Raw genomic sequence first — 26,269 nt, 5'->3', positions numbered from 1 at the left:
ACAGAACCATAACAGCAAAACAAAAATAAAATAAAGAAAATTAAAACATAAATAAAAATTTAAAATTCCCTGGTGCCTTCTCTATCAGTGTCCTTGCCCCCACAGGGAGCTACAGCCTACCCCCGCCTCCCCAGTAGGCCTCCAAGACCTCTAGGTAGGTCTCTGGACCCGCTGCATCAGCCCCACCTCTGCATGTGTTCCTCTCACCAGCTGTCCCATAACACACATGCCCGTGCAGGCCAGCTGGGGCGCAGGCCTCCACAGGCATAACCGCAGAGGTCAGCATAGCCAGAGGAGGCATTGGAGGAGGCTGGTGCTCAGCCTGCCTTGGACCCACACGGCCAGAAGAGACTTCTGCGGAGGTGGGCCTCAGGCCCAGGACCCATGTGGCCGGCATAGGTCTTGGGGTGGGGCTCAGGCCCAGGACCCCCACGGCCAGAAGAGGCCTTGGGGGGTGGGGGTCAAATGACAAGGAAAACACGATGACCCAAAACGTATGGGATGCAGCAAAGCAGTCCTAAGAAGAAAGTTTACAGCAATTTAATCCTACCTCAAGAAAGAAGAAAAATCTCAAATAAACAACCTACCCTAACACCTAAAGCAACTAAAGAAAGAACAACGAACAAAACCCAAAGTTAGTAGAAGGAAAGAAATCAGAAAAATCACTTATTAGTGAAATAGAAATGAAGAAAACAACAGTAAAAATCAATGAAACTAAAAGTTAGTTCTTTGAGAAGATAAACAAGACTCATCAAGAAAAAAATGGGAAAGGACTCAAATCAATAAAATTAGAAATAAAAAAGGAGAAATTACAACTGACACTGCAGAAATACAAAGGATTATAAGAGACTACTACAAGCAACCATATGGCAATAAAATGGACAACCTGGAAGAAAGGCACAAATTCCTAGAAGGGTACAACCTTCCAAGACTGAACTGGGAAGAAATAGAAAATATAAACAGACCAATCACAAGTAATGAAATTGAAACTGCAATTAAAAATCTTCCAACAGGGACTTTCGTGGTGGTGCAGTGGTTAAGAATCCGCCTGCCAATGCAGGGGACATGGGTTCGAGCCCTGGTCCGGGAATGCCGCAGAGCAGCTAAGCCCGCAAGCCACAACTACTGAGCCCGCATGCCACAACTACTGAAGCCCGCATGCCTAGAGCCCATACTCCAAAACAAGGGAAGCCACTGCAATGAGAAGACCGTGCACCACAACAAAGAGTAGCCCCCACTCACCGCAACTAGAGAAAGCCCATGCTCAGCAACAAAGACCCAACACAGACAAAAATAAATAAATAAATTTATTTAAAAAAAAATCTTCCAACAAACAACAGTCCAGGACCAGATGGCTTCAAAGGCAAATTCTTTCAAACATTTAGAGAAGACTTAACACATCCTTCTCAAACTCTTCCAAAAAACTGCAGAGGAAGGAACACTCCCAAGCTCATTCTATGAGGCCACCATCACCCTGATACTAAAACCAGACAAAGATGTCACAAAAAAAGAAAATTACAGACCAATAATACTGATGGATATGGATGCAAAAATCCTCAACAAAATACTAGCAAACAGAATCCAACAACACATTAAAAAGATCATACACCATGATCAAGTGGGGTTTATCCCAGGAATGCAAGGATTCTTCAATATATGAAAATCAATCAATGTGAAACACCATATTAATTAATTAAAGAATAAAAACCATATGATCACCTCAATAGATACAGAAAAAGCTTGTGACAAAATTCAACATGCATTTATGATAAAAACTCTCCAGAAAGTGGGAATAGAGGGAACATACCTCAACATAATAAAGGCCATATACGACAAACTCACAGCAAATATCATTCTCAATGGTGAAGAACTGAAAGCATTTCCTCTAAGATCAGGAACAAGACAAGGATGTCTACTCTCGCCACTTTCATTCAACATAGTTTTGGAAGTCCTAGCTATGGCAATCAGAGAAGAAAAAGAAATAAAAGGAATACAAACTGGAAAAGAAGTAAAACTGTCACTGTTTGCAGATGACATGAAACTATACATAGAGAATCCTAAAAATGCCACCAGAAAACTACTAGACTTAATCAATGAATGTGGTAAAGTTGCAGGATACAAAATTAATGCACAGAAATCTCTTGTATTCCTATACCCTAACAATGAAAGATCAGAAAGAGAAATTAAGGAAACAATACCATTCACCACTGCAACAAAAAGAATAAAATACCTAGGAATAAACCTACCTAAGGAGACAAAACACCTGTACTCAGAAAACTATAAGACACTGATGAAAGAAATCAAAGATGGCACAAACACATGGAGAGATATACCATGTTCTTGGATTGGAAGAATCAATATTGTGAAAATGACTATACTACCCAAAGCAATCTACAGATTCACTTCAATCCCTATCAAATTACCAATGGCATTTTTCAGAGAACTAGAACAAAAAATTTTACAATTTGTATGGAAACACAAAAGACCCCCAATAGCCAAAGCAATTTGGAAAAGAAAAATTCAACACCAGCTGGTTGAATCAGCTGGAGGAATCAGGCTCCCTGACTCCAGACTATACTACAAAGCTACAGTAATCAAGACAGTATGGTACTGACACGAAAACAGAACAGATAAGTGGAACAGGAGAGAAAGCCCAGAGGTAAACCCATGTACCTATGGTCAACTAATCTATAACAAAGGAGGCAAGAATATATAATGGAGAAAAGACAGTCTCTTCAAAAAGTGGTGCTGGGAAAACTGGACAGCTACATGTAAAAGAAAGAAATTAGAACATAACACCATACACAAAAATAAACTCAAAATGTATTAAAGACCTAACAGTAAGACCGGACACTATAAATCTCTTAGAGGGAAACATAGGCAGAACACTCTATGACATAAATCACAGCAAGATCTTTTTTGACTCACCTCCTACAGTAATGAAAATAAAAACAAAAATAAACAAATGGGACCTAATGAAATTTAAAAGCTTTTCCACAGCAAAGAAAACCATAAACAAGATGAAAAGACGATCCTCAGAATGGGAGAAAATAATTGCATACGAAGCAACTGACATGGGATAAATCTCCAAAATATAAAAACAACTCATGCAGCTCAATATCAAAAAAACAAACAACCCAATCAAACAAATGGGTGGAAGACCTAAACAGACATTTCTCCAAAGAAGACATACAGATAGCCAAGAAGCACATGAAAAGATGCTCAATATCACTAATTATTAGAAAAATGCAGATCAAAACTACAATGAGGTATCACCTCACACCGGTCTGAACGGCCATCATCAAAAAATCTGCAAACAATAAATGCTAGAGAGGGTGTGGAGAAAAGGGAACCCTCTTGCACTGTTGGTGGGAATGTAAATTGATACAGCCACTATGGAGAACAGCATGGAGTTTCCTTGAAAAACTAAAAATAGAACTACCATATGACCCAGCAATCCCACTACTGGGCATATACCCTGATAAGACCATAATTCAAAAAGACACATGCACCCCAATGTTCATTGCAGCACTATTTACAACAGCCAGGACAGGAAGCAACCTAAATGTCCATCAATAGAGGACTGGATAAAGACGATGTGGTACATATATACAACAGAACATTAGCCATTAAAATTAACGAAATTGGGTCATTTGTATAGACATGGATGGACCTAGAGTCTGTGATACAGAGTGAAGCAAGTCAGTAAGAAAAACAAATATCATGTATTAATGCATATATGTGGAATCTAGAAAAATGGTACAGATGAACCCATTTGAAGGGCAAGAATAGAGATGCAGATGTAGAGAACGGACATGTGGACACGGTGAGGGGGATAAATTGGGAGATTGGCATTGATATATGTACACTGCCATGTGTAAAATAGATAGTTCATGGGAACCTGATGTATAGCACAGGAGCTCAGTTTGGTGCTCTGTAGTGACCTAGATGGGTGGGATGGGGGTGGGGTGGGAGGGAAGTCCAAAAGGGAGAGGATATGTGTATACATATAGCTGATTCACTTCACTGTAGCAGAAACTAACACAACAGTGTAAAGCAACTATACTAAAATAAAGTAAAATAAAATAGCAATACTAAACCAACCCTGAAAGAAATATTGAAAGGTCTTCCCTAAATAGAAAAGAAGCAAAAATCTATAGGAAAGGGAAAATCACAATAGGAAAGGCAAATATATAAAAGGGTTGAAGATCATTTAAATAAGCCTGTACTTGGATTTAAAAAAATCAAAGAACTGTAAAGGTGATTATAATTACAATTAACAGTAAAAGTATAAGAATGAAGATGTAAATAGGACACCAAAATCACAAAATGTGAGGGAGGGGTGGATAAAAATATAGATCTTTTAGAATGCCTTTGAACTTGTATGACTATCATTTTAAAGCAAATAGATAGGGACTTCCTTGGTGGTTCAGTAGTAAAGAATCCACCTTACGATGCAGGGGATGTGGGTTCGATCCCTGGTCAGGGAACTAAGATCCCACATGTCACGGGGCAACTAATCCTGGGCGCCACAACTACTGAGCTCACGCGCCTCAATGATAGAGGCCGCATGCCACAAACTACAGAGCCCATGTGCTCTGGAACCCACACACAACTACAGAGCCCACATGCCCTAGAGCCTGTGCGCCACAACTAGAGAAGAGAAAACCCACACTCTACAACTAGACAGAAGACCGTGCGCCACAATGAAAGATCCCGCATGCCTCAACAAAGATCCTGTGCGCCACAACTAAGGCCCAACACAGCCAAAAATAAAAATAAAAATAAATTTTTTTAAAAAATAAATTAATTTAAAAAAATAAAGCAAATAGATATAGTTATGGGTCAACATACTTGAACATGGTAACCACAAGTCAAAAACGTACAATAGATTCACAAAAACCAAAAAGAAAGTTACTCAAGCATACTTTGAAAGAAAATCGTCAACTACAAAAGGAAAAACGAAAAAGAAGAAACAAAGAAAAAAATGGTTCTGAAGAACATAGGGGCAGGACAGGAATAAAGACGCAGGTGTAGAGAATGGACTTGAGGACATGGGGAGGGGGAAGGGTAAGCTGGTACAAAGTGAGAGAGTGGCATGGACTTATATATACTACCAAATGTAAAATAGATAGCTAGTGGGAAGCAGCCGCATAGCACAAGGAGATCAGCTTGGTGCTTTGTGACCACCTAGAGGGGTGGGATGGGGAGGGTGGGAGGGAGACAGAAGAGGGAGGGGATATGGGGATATATTTATACGTATAGCTGACTCACTTTGTTATAAAGCAGAAACTAACACACCACTGTAAAGCAATTATACGCCAATAAAGACGTTAAAAAAAAAAACAAAGAACTACAAAAACAACTGGAAAACAGGATTAAAATGTCAATAAGCACATACTTATCAATAATTATTTCAAATGTCAATAGATTAAATGCTCCAATCAAAAGACACACAGTGGCAGACTAGATAAAAAAAACAAAAACCTACAATATACTGCCTACAAGAAACTCACTTCAGGGTAAAAGACACACACGGATTGAAAGTGAAGGGATGGAAAAAGAGATTTCATGCAAATGGAAACAACAAGAAAGCAGGGTCACAATAGACTTTAAAACAATGGCCATAAAGAAAGACAAAGAAGGGCATTATATAATGATATAGGGATCAATACAAGAAGAGGATAGTACACGCATTAACATATATGCACCCAATATAGAAGCACCTAAATACAGAAAGCAAATACTAACAGACATAAAGGAAGAAATTGACAGTAATATAATAATACTAGAAGACTTTAACACCTCACCGACATCAATGGACAGATCATCCAGACAGAAAATCAATAAGGCAACAGAGGTCCTAAATGACACACCAGACCAATTGGGCTTAATTGATATCTACAGGATAGTACATCCAAAAAAAAAAAAAAACCCAGAACACATATTCTTTTCAAGCCCATATGGAACAGTCTCTAGGACAGACCACATACTAGGTCACAAAACAATCCACAAGTTTAGAGGACAGAAATTATTTCAAGCATCTTTTCGGCCCACAAGAGTATGAAACTAGAAATCAACCACAGAAAGAAAAATGGGAAAAGAATGAACACACAAAAACTAAACAACATGCTACTAAAAACCAATGGGTCAATGATGAACTGAAAGAAGAAATCAGAAACACCTAAAGACAAATAAAAATGAAAACACAGGGCTTCCCTGGTGGCACAGTGATTAAGAATCCGCCTGCCAAGACAGGGGACATGGGTTCGAGCCCTGGTCCAGGAAGATTCCACATGCCACAGAGCAACTAAGCCTGTGCACCACAACTACTGAGCCTGAGCTCTAGAGCCCACAAGTCACAACTACTGAGCCCACACGCCACAACTACGGAAGCCCATGCACCTAGAGCCCGTGCTCCACAACAAGAGAAGCCACTGCAATAAGTAACCCGCACACTGCAATGAAGAGTAGCCCCCACTCGCTGCAACTAGAGAAATCCTGCATGCAGCAACAAAGACCCAACACAGCCAAAAATGAAAATAAATTAAAATAAATAAATTTATTAAAAAAAATGAAAACACAACCATATAAAATCTATGAGATGCAGCAAAAGCAATGCTAAGAGGGAACAGCGATATAGGCCTTCCTCAAGAAACAAGAAAAATCTCAAATAAGCAGCCTAACCTACCAGCTAACAGAATTAGAAAAAGGACAAACAAAACCCAAAGTCAGCAGAAGGAAGAAAATAATAAAGATCAGAGAGGAAATAAATAAAATACAGATTAAAAACAATAGGAAAGATCAATAAAACCAAGAGCTGGTTTTTTGAAAAGATAAACTAAATCAGCAAACCTCTATCTAGGCTCACCAAGAAGAAAAGAGAGAGGACCCAAATAAAATAAGAAATGAAAGAGGAGAAATAACTGATACCACAGAAATACAAAAAATCATAAGAGAATATTATGAACAACAAATTATATGCCAACAAATTGAACAACCTAGAAGAAATGGACAAGGTTCCAGAAACATACAGCCTGCCAAAACTGAGTCAAAAAGAAACAGATAATTTGAACAGACCGATCACTAGAAGTGAAATAGACTCTGTAATTTAAAAAAACAAACAAACAAAAACCAAAAAATAAACAAACAAAAAAACTCCCTCCAAACAAAAGTCCAGGACCAGACAGCTTCACTGGGATATTCTACCAAACATATAAAGAAAAACTTATACCTATCCTGCTCAAACTGTTTCAGAGATTTGAAGAGGAGGGAACACTCCCAAATTCATTCTATGAAGCTACCATTGCCATGATACCAAAACCAAAGACATTACAAAAAAGAAAATTACAGCCAATATCTTTGATGAATATAGATGCAAAAATCCTCCACAAACTATTAGGAAACTGAATCCAACAATACATAAAAAGGATCATACACCACTATCAAGTTGGATTCATTCCAGGGTCACAGGGATGGTTCAACATATGCAAATCAATGTGATATACCACATTAACAAGCGACAAAAATCATATGATCATCTCAATAGACATAGAAAAAGCATTTGACAAAATTCAACATCCATTCATGATAAAAACTCTCATCAAAGTGGATATAGAGGGAACAAATCTCAACATAATAAAAGCCATTTACAATAACCTCAGAGCCAACATAATACTTAACAGTGAAAAGCTGAAAACCTTCCCATTAACTTCAGGAACAAGATAAGGATACCTACTCTCACCACTACTATTCAAAAAAATATTGGAAGTCCTAGCCGCAGCAATCAGACAAGAAATAAAAGGCTTCCAAATTGGAAGGGAAGAGGTAATAAAACTGTCACTATTTGTAGATGACATGACACTCTATATAGAGAACCTTAAAGTCGCCACACAAAAACTATTAGAACTAATAAATGAATTCATCAAGGTAGCAGGATACAAGATTAACATACAGAAATCTGTTGGATGTCTTTACACTAATAATGTAATATTAGAAACAGAAAGTAAAAAAGAAATCCCATTTAATATTGTGTCAAAAAAATACCTAGGAATAAACTTAATCAAGGAAGTGAAAGACCTATACACTGAAAACTAGAAAACACTGATAAAGAAAACTGATGGTGATTTAAAGAAATGGAAAGATAACCCATGCTCTTGGATTGGAAAAACGTAATACTGTTAAAATGGCATCATACTACCCAAAGCAATCTAAACTTTAATGCAATCACTATCAAAATACCCATGACATTTTTCACAGAACTAGAACAAATAATCCTAAAATTTATATGGAACCACAAGAGACCCTGAATTGCCAAAGCAATCCTGAAGAAAAAAATAAAGCTGGAGACATAACCCTTCTAGACTTCAGACTGTACCACAAAGCGACAGAAATCACAGTAATCAAAGCAGCATGTATTTGGCACAAAAACAGACAAACAGCTCAATGGGACAGAATAGAGAGCCCAGAAATAAACCCACGCACCTACGGCCAGCTAATCTACATCAAAGGGAGCAATGATAGTCAATGGAGAAAAGACAACCTCTTCAAAAAGTGGTATTGGAGAGCTGGACAGCTACATGTAAAGCCATTAAACTAGAACAGTCCCTCACACCATATACAAAAATAAACTCACAATGGTTTAAAGACCTAAATATAAGACAGGACACCATAAAAATCCTCGAAGAGAACATGGACAAAATCTTCTCTAACGTAATTCATAGTAATCTTTTCTTAGCTCAATCTCCCAAGGCAAAAGAAATAAAAGCAAAAATAAACAAATTCAACCTAGTCAAACTTAAAAGCTCTTGCACAGTAAAGGAAACCATCAACAAAATGAAAAAACAACCCACGTACTGGGAGAAAATAGTTGCAAACAATATGACCAATAACTAGTTAATTGAGGGTGGGATAGGGAGGGTGGGAGGGAGACACAAGAGGGAAGAGATATGGGAACATATGTATATGTATAACTGATTCACTTTGTTATAAAGCAGAAACTAACACACCATTGTAAAGCAATTATACTCCAATAAAGATGTTAAAAAAAAGAAGTTAATATACAAAGTATATAAACAGTCCATGCAACTTAATACCAAAAAACAAACAACCTAATCAAAAAGACATACAGATGGCCAAAGTCACATGAAAGGATGCTCCACATCACTAATTGTTAGAGAAATGCAAATCAAAACTACAGTGAGGTATCACCTCACACCAGTCAAAATGGCTATCACTAAAAAGTCTATAAATAACAAATGCTGGAGAGGGTGTGGAGAAAAGGGAACCCTCCTACACTGTTTGTGGGAATGTAAGTTGGTGCAGCCACTATGGAGGTTCCTTAAAAGACTAAAAATAGAGTTACCATATGATCCAACAATTCCACTCCTGGGCATATGTCTGGAGAAAACTCTAATTCGAAAAGATACACGCACCCCAATGTTCACAGCAGCACTATGTACAATAGTCGAGACATGGAAGCAACCTAATGTTCACTGACAGATGAATGGATAAAGAAGTTGTGGTATGTATATGTGTATGTGTATGCGTGTGTGTGTGTGTGTGTGTGTGTGTGTGTGTGTGTGTGTGTGGAATATTACTCGACCATAAAAAAGAATGAAATAACGCCATTTGCAGCAACATGGATGGGCCTAGAGATTATCATACTAAGTCAAGTAAGTCAGACAGAGAAAGACAAATGCCTTATGATATCACTTATATGTGGGATCCAAAATATGATACAAATGAACTTATTTACAAAACAGAAACAGACTCACAGATGTAGAAAACAAACTTATAGTTACCAAAGGGGAAAGAAGGTGGGAGAGGGATAAATTAGGAGCTTGGGACTAGCAGATACAAACTACTATATATAAAATAGATAAACAACAAGGTCCTAATGTATACCAGCTGGTATACTGAATCACATTGCTGTATACCACACACTAACACAACATTAAAAATCAACTATAATTCAATTAAAAATTTTTAATTAAAAAATAAAAAGTGAAAAAAAAATTGAAGTGGATCTCTTGTCTATAGTACTAAAAAAAAAGATGTGTTATATACATATATACAATGGAATATTACTCAGCCTTAAAAAATGAAATATTGGGACTTCCTTGGTGGTCCAGTGGTTAAGAATCTGTCTTGCAATGCAGGGGACGCTGGTTCAATCCCTGGTCGGGAAACTAAGATCCCACACGCCGCAGGGCAACTAAACCCACGTGCCGCAACTACCGAGCCCACATGCTCTGGAGCCCACACACCACAACTAGAGAGCCCGCATGCCGCAACTACTGAGCCCACGCACTCGAGTCCACGCACCACAACTAGAGAGAAGCCTGCACACCACAACGAAGAGCCCGTGTGCCTCAACGAAGGATCCCACATGCTGCAACTAAGACCCGATGCAGCCAAAAAATAAATAAATAAATAATTTTAAAAATGAAATATTGCCATTTACAGCGACATGGATGAACCTAGAGAATATCACACTTAGTGAAGCAAGTCAGAAAAAGACAAATATTATATGCTATTACCTACATGTGGAATCTAAAAAAATAATGCAAATGAATCTATATACAAAACAGGAAGGACTTCCCTGGTGGTCCAGTGGTTAAGACTTTGCCTTCCAATGCAGGGGGTGCGGGTTCGATCCTTGGTTGGGGAGCTAAGATCCCACATGCCTTGCGACCAAAAAAACCAAAACATAAAAAAACAGAATATTGTAACAAATTCAATAAAGACTTTAAAAATGGTCCACATCAAAAATTATTTAAAAAAACAAACAAACAAACAAAAAACAGGAACAGACTCACAGACAGAGAAAACAAACATGGTTACCAAAGAGGAGGAGAGAGGAGGGCAAAGTAGGAGTATGGGATTAACAAATACACACTACTATATGTAAAACAGATAAACAAGAAGGATTTACTGTATAGCACAAGGAATTATACTCAATATACTGTAATAACCTATAGTGGTAAATAATCTGAAAATACATATATATAAGTGAATCATCTTGCGGTACACCTGAAACTAATGCAATATTGTATTAGCTATACTTCAATTTTAAAAAAAGAAAGAAAAAAGGCATCTGCCTTTATTTGCTTCATTTTTACCCTTGCTTCATGTACTGAGTGATAATGATGTTATAAAAGTATGACTAGGGCTTCCCTGGTGGCACAGTGGTTGAGAGTCCGCCTGCCGATGCAGGGGACACGGGTTCGTGCCCCAGTCCAGGAAGGATCCCACGTGCCGCGGAGCGGCTGGGCCCGTGAGCCATGGCCGCTGAGCCTGCGTGTCCGGAGCCTGTGCTCCGCAAGGGGAGAGGCCACAACAGTGAGAGGCCGGCATACCACAAAAAATAAAAAAGTATGACTAGCATTTATTTTGTTCCAGACCCTATTTGTTTAATCTTTACCACTACCTTTGAAGGTTAGAGATTACTATCTCCATTTTACAGATGAGAAAACTAAAATCTAGAAGATCAAGTGGTTGCCCAAGGTCACACAGCCAATAAGCCTCAGAACTTGGATTCTGACTCAGGTCAGTGTGGGTGGGAGCCCTGCCCTCTCTAGACAAGAGGGTCACACCCCAGAATGGCGCCTCCATTTACAGAGCCTTCACTAAGTGTCAGTACTGGGCCGAGCCCTTGAACCACATTTTTAATTTATTCTTCAAAGCACACTTACAGGGACTTCCCTGGTGGTGCGGTGGTTAAGAATCCGCCTGCCAGTGCAGGGGACACGGGTTCAATCCCTGGTCCAGGAAGATCCCACATGCTGCGGAGCAACAAAACCTGTGCGCTACTGAGCCTGTGCTCTAGAGCTTGCGAACCACAACTACTGAGCCCACGTGCCACAACTACTGAGGCCCACGTGCCTAGAGCCTGTGCTCCACAACAAGAGAGGCCACCACAACGAGAAGCTCGCACACCACAATGAAGAGTAGTCCCCGCTCGCCGCAACTAGAGAAAGCCCGCGTGCAGCAATGAAGAGCAAATGCAGCCAAAAATAAATTATTTTTAAAAACCCACACTTACAAGGTGAGCGTAATTATTCCCACTGTACCACAAGAAAACGGAACGTAGAAGTTAAATAACTACATTAAGGTTACAGAGCTAGTAAGGGCAGAATTGCAACGTATTGGGTCGTTACAGAATTAGGGAAAAACCCAAACAAACTTTTTGGGTTTGGCCAACCCAGTAAATTTGGCCCATCAACTTCAAAGCCCACATCACAGGGTACCTAGCACAGAAAAATGCTCTAGTGAATGGAGAGATGTGTCCTCCCTGTCCCCCAGCAACAGTGACAAGAAAGTGATATAATATTTATCAGGTAAGAATCTTCTGGGTTACATCCCTAAGTCACAGCCTTTCATAAGCCTGTTATATATATTTTGAAATAACACATAAAATGAGGGAACTCATAGATACTGAAGGAGAGGCCTGGGTTGGCTGCATTTATTTCTTTTTAGTCTCTGAACCATGGCCAAAAGCTTCTCAGGTTTAAAACCAAAACTATTATCTATTTAGTCTTGATTCTAAAGCCAAACTCTCACTGCCAGTCCACTCTATAACCAATTACCTGATTCTTCTTAGAGAAGACCCTTCAAATATCCTGGATTAGATTCTTCAAACTCTTCAAGTTTATCAAATAGACTAAAAACTTGACCAGAGCTAAATGGAAATTAATGCTCAGCAGGGTACTGGGCAAAACTGAGTGTTCATAGAATGAGGAAATAAGCCACAAATGAAACACCAAGTTGTCAATGCAATTTATACAACTTTAAAATTTTAACATAATTTCAAACTTACAGAAAAGTCGCAAAAGCAGAAAAAAATTCCTACACACCTTTACCCACATTGGCTACTTCTTAACACTTTGCCCTCTTTGCTTCATTAACAGTGTGATTTTATAAACATGATAGTGCAGAATAAAATGATTTCATAGCAATTATAATGAATCAATGTTTTTTAAGATGGTTCAAACTCAAGTGAAAGGGAACACCACTTTGCTGCCAGGATCACCAAGTACAAATCTAACCACAGCCTTGAATTGGAAAGCTCACTGGATTCAACCAAACCTGAAGCCCGTACATAACGATGGGTGACCTATGTCAGGACACCCGGAAGTTTCCAAAGTGACCATGGTGATGTCCATTTCAATACGAGCTTTTTTTCCAAAGAATCACTCCAATGGCCTTTCAAAAAATAAATTATTATTGTTAAAACAATATTTTTAAAAAAACGTTGCAAATGGGAAAAGGACTCCTACCCAAAAAGTAACCGAATGACAAAAATCAACCCCCCAAGTTTTCCGGCAATAGCAACCAATATGGCTACCGCTCAGAACTCTCTTTCTGTTGTGACATTTGAATCTCCATTTCCTCTGGAAATAACAACAAAGCAGTTTCATTCCGATTATTTGGTATTTCTCAAAGCTAACCACGAGAGCCTACATGACCTCACGACCTTCCACATTTGATTCCACAGATACCGCAATAATCACGTACCTGTGATTCCCTTAAAGGGCTGCACGTAGACAGACCTCCTTTCGGGGCTTGGAGAGGCAGTTGGGTTATAACTGGTTCATGTGGTGCAAAAGCTGTGGGGGAATGGGCTAAAACCACAGTCCTGGTGCGGACTGGACGGCACCTAGGCACAGCATTGTTGGAGGAGGACATCACCTGAGTACACAGCCTTCCCTGGGAGAATGCACTAGTACAAGCTCTTCACCAAGTGGTTATGCAGACACCTGACAGCAAGCAGACGCGTTTCCTGGCCTCTTCAACTTGTTTCTGGTTGCCTTCAGCTCCTGCCAATACAGCCTGGATTCCCTCAGTAAATATCCGCCAGTGAAATCACATGAAAAGATCGCTCCAATTCACTCTCATTGGTGGGTTTCCAAGGGTAGAAGAATACAGTCCGTGTCTCCTCAGTCATGAGAAAACCATTGTCACTGAATCTCCCTGGGATGCTTCCTACATCCAACCAAACAAAGGGAGCAACAGCTGAGGTTTTCAGATGAAAAACAAATGTGTCCCCTTGCTGAGAGATGGTGGCCTGAAAGAAAAAGATAAATGAAGTGAAGGACGAGGGCAGAGCTCTCTATTCTATATACAGCGCCTATCAGAACATCGATGTGGCTAACAAGGAGTGCATTTCCTACAACTTTGGTCCTGCAGCTGCTAAAGTCATACATTCCATGCACTGTGTCAGATGCTAAAAACTATGTGGAAATGTATTGAGGGCTGTGGAAAATTACCAAATTGTAATCTCAAACCAGGCGGGGAGGGGGGGAATATGTAGTCTCCAATTATTAAGGAGAATATTTCACACGAATCTCAAGGCTTTGTAGCTTTTACAGCTTTATACCTTTTTCTCAGGGTCTCATCAAGAGAGACACATTTCTGCACCAGGGCTGGGTGTTTTAAATGACTTTCTCAGAATCTGTGTGGAGCTGGCTGCAGAGCACAGCCATGGGGCTCACCTTCTAGTCTTCTGAGGAGATCCTGCAATCTAGGCAGCAGCCGGCCGGGCATCTCCAAAAGCTCTACCACTAGAGCTCTCCCTCTTTTATTGCATCGTCAGTAAAGTCACATTATTAGCACTTTTTTTTTATTCAGCTCAAATTAATTTGCTTTTCATATTACTCTGGACAGATTTACTAACGTTCATTCTTAGGTAGCTATCACATTGTACTTATTTAGAATTTTTCAAGTATTCGTTTTATTTAATCTGAACCATCTAAATGAAATTATTTATTTTCCTATTCATTTGGATATAAGTCCATCCAACTTTGAAATATTTGAAAAAATCTTCGTAATGTGAATTCTCAGCTTTGTAATCTGACCCTTAACTTTCTTACTTTAATTTTTTTTCCTTCTTTTTTTAAATTCATTTTTATTGGAGTATAGTTGCTTTACATTAGCACTTTTAACATCCCACACGATATCAGCAAAGGAGAGCACAGTTTAAGTCTTGTCATTCATTAGCCTCTTAGCACAGGCAGAGAGAGAGGCAGAGATGCTTCCTGGAGGCTGGGGGTTTGTGAACCTCTCTCACTGTGAGTACACAGTTGAGTGGGACCTGGTATTCAAGCCGTGCATCTGTCATGAAACATGACTCTTCCACATGCATACCTGCCACGCCGTAGGTTTGACATTATAGGTTATGTGTGACATAAAGAATTTCCAAGGGCGATTTTTACTATATATAACTTAGCCTGAGACAGCATGCAGGGTTCTGAGTTATTAACAAGAAACTCTACTTTGGTAGAAGCAAAAGAGAAACAAAATGTATTAGGTAGCTCTCAGAGGGTCAGAGATGCAGGCTTGAAGTTAGATGTCAAATTCCCAAATCATTCCACCCACCTATTCTGATGAAGACCCTAAAGCAGTTGCAGGCACACAGTTTACATGGCTGGCCCTGGCTGCCACCAAGCCTGCAGGGAAGCCTCAGCTACTCTGTCCCAAGGCCAAGGCCAGAAGGGACACTGGCACCTGCTCACTCTCGTTGTTGCCTTCTTCTGATCGGAAACCTCATCTCTGCATATCTGACTGCAGAGCCCAGAGCTCAAGCTTGTATTCTGGCTTCAGGGACACAGGGAGGAAAACTCAGTCCCCAGCATCCCCGAGGATAGTACATCCAAGCGCCTGGCCTACATTAAGCCTACAATAACGTTAGCTATCATTACTATTATTATTGCTATTATATCCCTTTAGGATAGGCAAAGTCTCATTGAAATCCAACTGAGGTAGGGCAAAGGAAGAAGTCCTACCTCTCCCCCAGCCCAGTTATCTCAAAGTAATGGAGGCCCAGATGAGGAAAGAAAGATTTTGAAATCCTGTCTAGAGACTGCAGATTTGTCTACTACATAGTTTTGTGCTTTTTTTCTGGAAAGAAGCTATGTAAATGTATGTCATTTCCTTCATAGTTGCCCTATATCAGTTGTGACAGATAGATTTCATTATGGGACTATTTCATTATTAATTGGGAAGGAAGCTATGCTTTCATTTCAAGGACTGAGTTTTGATATGATTTCCAAAGCAAATGTAAAAAATCCTCTCACTTAAGTCTTTTCAATGAAATCTAAAACAAACTTAAAATTGATTAAAAATAGAGAATGAAAATATTTTTCGAGAAAGTTTCAATCACTACATGGAGAGGGGGAAAGGGAAGGAAAGGTTTTCAATCAACTAGACAGATTCCAAATTTCCTAGCTACACAATTTTTTTTTTTTTTTTTGCGGTACGTGTGCCTCTCACTGTTGTGGCCTCTCCCGTTGCGGAGCACAGGCTCCGGATGCGCAGGCTCAGCGGCCATGGCTCACGGGCCCAGCTGCTCTGCGGCATGTGGGATCTTCCCGGACCGGGGCACGAACCCGTGTCCCCTGCATCGGCAGGCAGACTCTCAACCACTGCGCCACCAGGGAAGCCCTAGCTACACAATTTTTATAACAACACATCCTATCCTGATCATCTCTTTTTTTCCCTTGGCAGTGATAAAGAGATTTGGTGACTGAGCAACATGGAAGCAATAAATCAGAGAGTAGAGTGAAAATGTTTTAAATGAATAGACTCTCCTTAAAAATGCAAAATTAAGAGTGCTTCTACCGGCTCCATTGTTTGCTGGCCATGGACTTTATAAACACGTTACTCAGTCCCTCCAAACAGGTTTGCTCACTTGTATATGCAGATGATAATAGTTCACGGTTGATGCAGTAAAGCCCCCAGGACAGACAGAGCCTGGAACCTACAGGAGGAGCAGTCAGTGGTGATGACTCCTGCTGCCTCACCCTCCACTGCACCAGCCTGACTAGGGAGATGTGATGGGACAGCAGGAGTGGCAGGAACCTTAAGCTTTGACAAATACAAATAATAAAAATTATTTGCTCTTTGCTTCCAGTGGGAAGGGGCCAATCTTCCCCGGGTCCCAGGTAAGCTCAGTACCAAGGAGAAATTTTGCAAAAAAGCAGGACAGTTCCACAAAGCCACGGTGACCCCAGACCAGTGGTGCTTACAGTGATATTTGCCTTGTGGAGCCCCTTGGCCTCCTTTGGTGAGGACAGGAAGTGATAGTTGGTTGGGCTCAAGAGCTCCCTGGCAGTTGACAGGTAAAAGGAAACCACACAGCTTTGTCGTGTACAATTTGTACATCCTCTTAATAATTCAGCTACTGGCTTATCATAGAGAAGAGCAGACTCCCCTGCTTTCATCACAAAAGGCTTCGTCGTCTCAGAGCACACGGGCTCCAGGGAACTCCATGTGTGGACTCTCACCTGGGGAGAAACAAGACAGAAAAAAACCAAACATTCTTAGTTACTATTTTTTTTAGAGAATAATAGGAGTAATAATAGATGAAAGTCAGAATAGCAGAACTGGTTAAGAGACTGTGAAACTTGGGTTTAACCATAGCCCCACCAAGTACTTGTCATGTAACCAAGAAGTTAACTTCTCAAAGTATCCATTTCTTCAAACGTAAAATGAGAATAATAACAGCACTAACTCCACAGGCTGTTGTGAGAATTAAGCAATTTATGGAAGGCACAGGACCTGGCGCGTTATGGTTAATTCATAGACTTGACTTGTTCTCAATGTCCTCCTAACTGTAGCCATCCAAGACTTCTTTGAGTTTCTATCCTTTCTTTTACCTAAAATTGTTTTAAATACAAGTTCATTTTTCCACATATATATTCTGAATAATTTTACTGATTTCCACTTTAACATACTGTTTTAAATGAGTTCTTTTGGTAAAGTCTAGCCTATTTCCAGCTTCTCATGATTATAAATAACCTTAGATTTAACTGGCATCTTACAGTTTACAATGCAGTCATCTAATGACTGTATTCGCTATCCATAGAAATCCTTTAAGAAGGCAGGCTGGTGTCATTTTACAGATGAGGAAACTGAACCAAGACATTAAGGTCATAGAATAAATAGAATTTTTCCCTGAATATAGGTTTTCCAATTCCGAGAACAGCTCATTTTCTGCTGCAAGCACTAGAGACATTTTGATACAAATTAATTTCTTTTTTTTTCCAAAAAAGAATAGAACCAAATAACTAAAGAAATCTAAAATTCGCCCTCTACCACAGAGAGAAAAAAACTCCAAGCAACTTACAGTGAGCATCATCTTGTGGTCTGAATGAAGGTCTGACACACCGTAGATGAAAAACACATCTTCATTCTCAAATCCCACCGGCAACAGCGGAGCGAAGAAATGACGAGCAAAATAATGAAGCATTTTCCACTTTCCTCCATACTCTAAAAGTAATCAGTTGGGTTAGGAAACAAGGGTCAAGCAGTCGGAGTCATCATCCACAGGGTCCAGCTGTGTAACCTGTCATAACTCAGGGCACTGAGCATTGAAGGGAGAGCGGACAGTGGAGGGAACCCATGTTTGTTGAGGGCAAGTAGCATTTTTGGACACCACCTCATGTCAGCCTCAAATCTGAGCGAGGCAGCCATGAACATCGCACTTTTCAAATGAGGAAATGGAGCTCAAGCAGTTAAGTCAAACATGCCACGGGCAGTATTTTGAGCCCAGACCTGATTCCTAGCTAGCACTTTCTCATATGCAATTCTGCTTCCAGAAGCTCAGTGTACCGATGTTCCTTTTCCCTACATACACATGAAAAAGGGAGTCAGTAGCATTGGCAGTGAACATCTGTTACAAATATTCATTTCGCTAGTATTACTTAGCAAAAATACTATTACAGAGGCTGGCCAAGATGGTGGAGTAGGAAGACCCTGAGCTCACCTCCTCTCATGAGCACACCAAAATCACAACTATTTACAGAGCAATTATTTATGAGAAAGACCAAAATCTCACAGAAAAGATCATCTACCACTAAAGGTATAAAGAAGGAACCACAACAAGATGGGTAGGAGAGGCAGAGTTGCACATAGTCAAGACCCACACCCCAGGAGTGGGTGACCCACAAATGTAAGAATAATTACAACTGCAGAGGTACTCCTCAAGGAACGAGGGGTCTGAGCCCCATATTGGGCTCCCCAGCCCGGGGATCCTGCCCCAGGAAGACAAGCCCCCAGCCCCAACAATGTTTGGCTTTGAAGGCCTGCAGGGATTAAATTCAGGAGTCCCAGAGGGCTGGGGGAAATAGAGACTCCCCTCTTAAAGGGCTCACACGAAATCTCACACACTCCAGGAACCAGGGCAGAAGCAGTCATTTGAAAGGAGCCTGTCAGACTCATTTGCTGATCTTGGAGAGTCTGCCAAAGAGGCAGCAAGCAACTGGAGCTCACCCTGGAGACACAGACACTGGCAAGCGCCATTTTGGAATTCTCCCTCCAGCTGATTGGCACCAGGACCCAGCCTCACCCACCAGTCTGTTCACACCAGTACTGGAATGCCTCAGGCCAAGCAATTAGCTGGACAACCACCAGCAGACAGGCTGCCTTAAGACCTCCTGAGCCCGAGGCACCTCAGGACATGGTCCTGTCCACCAGAGGGCCCAGGACCCAGTGCCATACAACAGTGTGCAAGCTCTAGCCTCAGGACCCCCAGGGCCTGGCAGCTACAAACCCTGGGACCCAGCCCCAGCCACCAGCCAGCCAGCACTAGTCCCAGAACATCCTGGGCCTTGGCTTCACCCAACAACAATTCAAAATCAGCTCTGGGACACTGGGCCCTGCAGCCAGAGACCCTAGGAGTCAGCTCTGCCCACCAGTGGGCCAGCACTAGCCCCAGGACCCAGATTCACCTACTGGCTGCAGGATCCCCTGGACACCAACTCTACCCACCAATGGGAAGACACCAGCCCCAGGACCACTGCAGCCCTACAGCCTACCTTGTTGGACACAGCCAACACAGCAGATTGGCACCAGCCCCAGGACTCCCGGGCCTGGGCCCCACCCACCAGCAGACCAACACCAGCTCTGAGAAACCTTGGATGCCTCAGCCAGCTGCCCTGGGATCCAGCCCCACTCACCAATGGGCCAGCACCAGCTTCGGAATACCCCAGAACCTGCAGCCAGCCATATCAGGAACTGGCCCCACCCACCATCAGGCCAACACTAGATCCAGGAACCCCAGTCCTGTAAGCACCCACCCCAGAACCTGGCTCTGCCCACAAGTGAACCAGCAGTAGCCCTGGGACCCTCCAGGGTTCTGCAACCAGCAGCCTCATGACCCAGCCCCACCAACCAGTGGCTGGCAGGGTCCACACAAGGCAGGGCCTGGAAACCAATTGGGCCAAAGGCCAGCCATGCCTACTAGACCAACGACATCAGTAAGCCCACCACACAGAAGGACCCATGCACCCCACATAGGGGGCACCCCTAAAGCGTATAGCTCTGATGACCAGAGGGGAGTGAGCTGCTGGGACGCACAGTGTACCTCTTACAAAAGGCCACTTCTCCAAGATCAGGAAACATTACCAACCTACCAGATACATAGAAATAAAAAAAGAGCAAGTTAGGCAAACTGAGGCAACAGAGGAACATGTTCCAAACAAAGGAAGAAGATAAAACCCCAGATGAAGAACTAAGTGAAGTGGAGATAGGCAATCTACCTAAGAAAGAATTCAGGGTGATGATCATAAAGATGATCAAAGAATGCAGGAGAAGAATGGAGGAACACAGTGAGAAGTTTAACAAAGAGTTAGAAGATATAAAGAACTAGACAGAGATGAAAACTACAACAATTAAAATGAAAAGTACACTAAAAGAAATCAACAGTAGATGAAATGATACAGAGGAATGGATCAGGGAGATGGAAGACAGAGTAGTGGTAATCACTGAAGCTGAACAGAAAAAAGAATAAAAAGAAAAGAGAACAGTTTAAGAGACCTCTGGTACAAAATCAAGTGCACTAATATTCACATTATAGGGTCTCAGAAGGAGAAGAGAGAGAGAAAGGGGCAGAGAACATATTTGAGGACACAGTCGGCTGAAAACTTCCCTAATCTGGGAAAAGAAACAGACATGCAGGTCCTGGAACACAAACAAGATCAACCCAAAGAGGTCCACACCAAGATACACTGAATTAAAATGGCAAAAGTTAAAGAAAGAATATTGAAAAGGGAAAAGCAACAAGTTACATACCAAGGAACTCCCATAACGCCATCAGTGGACTTTTCAGCAGCTCTGCAGGCCAGATGGGAGTGGCAGAATAAATGTAAAGTGATGAAGGGAAAATCTACAAACAAGAATACTCTACTCAGCAAGACTTCCATTCAGATTTGATGGAGAAATCAAAAGTTTTACAGACAAGCAAAATCTAAGAGTTGGGCACCACCAAACCAGCTTCACAAGAAATGGTAAAGGTATTTCTCTAAGTGAAAAAGAAAAGGCTACAAATAGAAACATGAAAATTATGAAAGGAAAAAGCTCATTTGTAAAGGCAAATATTAGGTAGTAAATCAACCATGTACAAAGCTAGCAGGAAGGTTAAAAGACAAAAATCATCTATATCCACAGTAATTAGTTAAGGGATACACAAAACAAAAAGATGTAAAATATATCAAAAACAATAATCAGGACTTCCCTGGTGGTCCAGTGGTTGGGACTTCACCTTCCAATGCGGGAGGTGTGGATTCGATCCCTGGTCAGGGAGCTGAGATCCCACATGACTTGCAGCCAAAAAGACGAAACATAAAACAGAAGCAATATTGTGGCAAATTTAATAAAGAGTTTAAAAAAAACAACAATAGGGCTTCCCTGGTGGCGCAGTGGTTGAGAGTCCGCCTGCCGATGCAGGGGACACGGGTTCGTGCCCCGGTCCAGGAAGATCCCACATGCCGCGGAGCGGCTGGGCCCATGAGCCATGGCCGCTGAGCCTGCGCGTCCGGAGCCTGTGCTCTGCAATGGGTGAGAGGCCCGTGTACCGCAAAAAAAAAAAAAAAAAAAAACAATAATCATGGCGAGGGTGGGGGAGTAAAAATGTAGGGTTGTTAAAATGTGTTTGAAATTAAGAGATCAGAGACTTAAAATAATCATATATATTACATTACATTATATTATATATAGATTGCTATATATAAGCCTCATGGTAACCACAAACCAAAAATCTACAATAGATAAACACCAAAAAAGAGAAGGGAATCCAAACATAACTAAAGATAGTCATCAAATCAAAAGGGGAGAGAAGAAGACAGGAACAAAAAAAAGAACTACAAAAAACAACCCCCAAACAATTAACAAAATGGGAGTATATACCTAACAATAATTAAATGTAAATAGACTAAATGCTCCAATCAAAAGGTACAGAGTGGCTGAATGGATATAAAAACAAGACCCATACATATGCTACCTATAAGAGACTCATTTCGGATCTAAAGATACACACAGACTGAAAGTGAGGGGATGAAAAAAGGTATTCCAAGCAAATGGAAATCAAAAGAAGTTGGGATAGCACTATTTATATCGGACAAAAGAGACTTTAAAACAACGACTGCTACAAGAGACAAAGAAGGACATTACATAATGACCAAGGGATCAATCTTATATAACAATTGTAAATAGCTATGCACCCAATATAGAAGTGCTATATACATAAAGCAAATATTAACAGACACAAAGGGAGAAATTGACAGTAACACAGTATGAGTAGGGGAATTTAATACCCCACGTATATCAATAGACAGATTATCAAGACAGAAAATCAATAAGGAAACACTGGCCTTTAGTGACACATTAGACCAAATGAACTTAATAGATATTTAGAACATTCCATCCAAAGCAGCAGAATACACATTTGATTCAAGTGTAAATGGAACATTTTCTAGCACAGATCACATGATATGCCACAAAACAAGATTCAATAAATTTAAGAAAATTGAAATCATATCAAGCACCTTTTCCAACCACAACCCTATGAGACTAGAAATCAACCACAAGAAAAGAACTGCAAAAAACACAAAGATGTGGAGGCTAAATAATATTTTGCTAAACAACCAATGGGTCACCAAAGACAAAGAAGAATCAAAAAATACTTGGAAACAAATGAAAACAAAAACAGAAAGATCCAAAAATCTATTGGAGGCAGCAAAAGCAGTTCTAAGTGGAAAGACTACAGTGATACATGCTTACCTCAGAAAACAAGAAAAATTGCAAATAAACAACCTAACCCTACACCTAAAGGAACTTAGAAAAAGAACAGCAAACAAAACCCAAAGTTGGTAGAAGGAAAGAAATAATAAAGATCAGAGCAGAAATAAACAAAATAGAGACATAGAAAAAATAGAAAAAGATCACTGAAAACAAGAGCTGGTTCTTTGAAAAGATAAACAAAACTGAAAAAACTTTAGCCAGACTTACCACAAAAGAAAGAGAGAGGGCTCAAATCAATAAAATAAAAAATGAAACCAGAGACAATACAACTAATACCAAAGAAGTACAAAGAATCATAAAAGACTACCATGAACAACTACACACCAACAAATTGGACAAGCTAGAAGAAATGGATAAATTCCTAGAAACATATAACCTTCCAAGACTGAATCATGAAGAAATAAAAAATCTTGTTTTTTATTTCAGACCAATTACTAGTAAGGAGACTGAATCAGTAATCAAATACCTCCCAAAAGGGCTTCCCTGGTAGTGCAGTGGTTAAGAATCCACCTGCCAAAGCAGGGGACACAGGTTCGAGCCCTGGTCCAGGAAGATCCACATGCCGTGAAGCAACTAAGCCCATGGGCCACAACTACTGAGCCTGCGCCCTAGAGCTCGTGAGCCACAACTACTGAACCCGCGTGCCACAACTACTGAAGCCCGTGCACCTAGAGCCCATGCTCCACAAGAGAAGCCACTGCAATGAGAACCCTACACACCTCAACAAAAAGTAGCTCCCACTCGCCGCAACTAGAGAAAGCCCGTGCACAGCCAAAAATAAATAATTTTTTTAAAAAAATTAACAAAAAAACCTCCCGAAAAACAAAAGTCCAGGACCAGATGGCTTCACTGACAAATTCTACTAAACCTTCAAAGAAAAATTAATACCAATCCTCCTCAAACTTTTCCAGAAAATGGAAGAGTAAGGAAGCTTCTGAACTCATTCCATGTGGCCAGCATCAACCTGATTCCAAAACCAGGCAAAAACCATATGATCATCTCAATGAATGCAGAAATAGCTTTTGACAAAATTCAACATCCATTTATGTTTTACCATAAATGGATGGGTATGGAGGGAACATACCTCAACATAATAAAGGCCATATATGATAAGCCCACAGCTCACATCATACTCAACAGTGAAAAACTGAAAGCACTTCCTCTAAGATCAGGAACAAGACAAAGATGTCCACTCTCCCAGTTTTATTCAACATAGTATTGGAAGTCGTAACCACAGCAATCAGACCAAAAAAATGAAATAAAAAGAATACAAACTGGAAAGGAAGAAGGAAAACTGTCACTGTTGGCAGATGACATGATACTATACTTAGAAAATCCTCCTGCAGTATAAAAAAACAAACAAACAAAAAAACAACTACTACTAAACTTTCTTTGGGTTATTTGTATGGAAATATGTTAATATAAATGTTTCAGGCATTACATGAAAAAAAAAAGAAAGAAAATCCTAAAGACAGCACCAAAATTACTATAGCTCATCAATGAATTTGGTAAAGTCAAAGGGTACAGGATTAATATACAGAAATTTGTTGCATTTCTATACACTAACAACAAACTATAAGAGAGGAATTAAGTATACAATCCCATTTACCATCACATCAAAAAGAATAAAATACCTAGGAATAAATCTAACTAAGGAGGGAAAATACCTGTACATGGAAAACTATAAGACACTGATGAAAGAAACTGGAGACAACACAAACAAATGTAAACAGATACTGTGTTCATAGGACTAACATTGTTAGAATGACCATACTACTCAAGGCAATCTACAGATTCAGTGCAATCCATATCAAAATACTAATGGCATATTTCACAGAACTAGAACAAATAATTCTAAAATTTGTATGGAAACACAAAAGACCCCAAATAGTGAAAACAATCTTGAGAAAGAAGAATAGTGCTATAGGTATCATGCGCCCAGACTTCAGACTGTACTACAAAGCTAGCCATCAAAACAGTATGGTACTGGCACAAAAACGGACACATATATCAATAGAACAGAATAGTGAGCCCAGAAATAAACCCACACACTTATGGTCAATTACTCCACAACAAAGGAGGCAAGAATATACAGTGGAGAAAAGACACACTCTTCAATGAATGGTACTGGGAAAACTGGACAGCTACATGTAAAAGAATGAAATTAGAACATTTTCTCACACCAGTTACAAAAATAAACTCAAACTGGATTAAGGACCTAAATGTAAGACCAGAAACCATAAAATTCCTAGAGGAAAACATAGGCAAAATACTGACATAAATTGTAGCAATATTTTTTTGGCTCTGTCTCCTCAGGCAAAAGAAACAAAAGCAAAAATAAACAAATGGATCTAATTAATCTTAAAAGCTTCTGCACAGCAAAAGAAACCATAAACACAATGAAAAGACAGCCTACTGATTGGGAGAAAATATTTGCAAATGATACGACCGATAAGAGGTTAATATACAAAAATATATAAACAGCTCATACAACTCAATACAGAAAAAACAAACAACCCAATCAAAAAATGGGGAGGAGGGCTTCCCTGGTGGCACAGTGGTTGAGAGTTCGCCTGCTGATGCAGGTGACACGGATTCGTGCCCTGGTCCGGGAGGATCCCGCATGCCGCGGAGCGGCTGGGCCTGTGAGCCATGGCCGCTGAGTCTGCGTGTCCGGAGCCTGTGCTCTGCAATGGGAGAGGCCACAACAGTGAGAGGCCTGCGTACCGCAAAAAAAAAAAAAAAAAATGGGGAGGAAACCTGAATAGACATTTTTCGAAATAAGACATACAGATGACCAACAGGCATATGAAAATATACTCAATGTTGTTGATCATCAGGAATGCAAATCAAAACCACAATGAGGTATCACCTCACATCTGTCAGAATGACTATATTCAAAACGACCACAAAGAGTAACTGTTGGCAAGGATGTGGAGAAAAAGGGAACCCTCCTACAGTGTTGGTGGTAATGTAAATTGATGCGGCCACTATAGAAAACAGGATGGAGGTGCCTCAAAAAAAAAGCTAAAAATAGAACTATAAGACCTGGCAATTCCACTCCTGGGTATATATCCAAAGAAAATAAAAACACTAATTCGAAAAGATACATGCACCCCAATGTTCACTGCAGCATTATTTACAAGAGCAAAGATGTGGAAGCAACCTAAGTGTCAATCAACAGATGAAT

General features: G+C 40.3%; 1 protein-coding gene across 3 annotated transcripts in view; it reads right to left on the bottom strand.

The window, feature by feature from the left end:
* The window catches only part of MANBA (mannosidase beta), a 149,736-nt gene that overhangs the window by 23,533 nt on the left and 99,934 nt on the right, over positions 1-26,269 (bottom strand). For 2 of the 3 annotated variants that reach the window (XR_010943172.1, XR_010943171.1), the window contains exons 15-17: positions 18,128-18,270; positions 17,028-17,285; positions 13,519-14,068 (exon numbers count right to left, since the gene is read on the bottom strand). Coding sequence is in view for 1 of the 3 variants with exons in the window: in XM_067736853.1 (XP_067592954.1) it covers positions 13,844-14,068; positions 17,028-17,285; positions 18,128-18,270 (626 nt within the window). In the remaining 2 variants the exon portion in view is untranslated. Of the gene's footprint in view, positions 1-12,768; positions 14,069-17,027; positions 17,286-18,127; positions 18,271-26,269 lie in introns of those variants that run through there. The other variant, XM_067736853.1, reaches the window with a different exon arrangement.

The sequence above is a fragment of the Pseudorca crassidens genome, chromosome 4 (assembly GCF_039906515.1).
Source record: "Pseudorca crassidens isolate mPseCra1 chromosome 4, mPseCra1.hap1, whole genome shotgun sequence".
NCBI classification, from domain to species: Eukaryota; Metazoa; Chordata; class Mammalia; order Artiodactyla; family Delphinidae; genus Pseudorca; species Pseudorca crassidens.
This window is presented reverse-complemented; position numbering and strand designations above follow the sequence as displayed.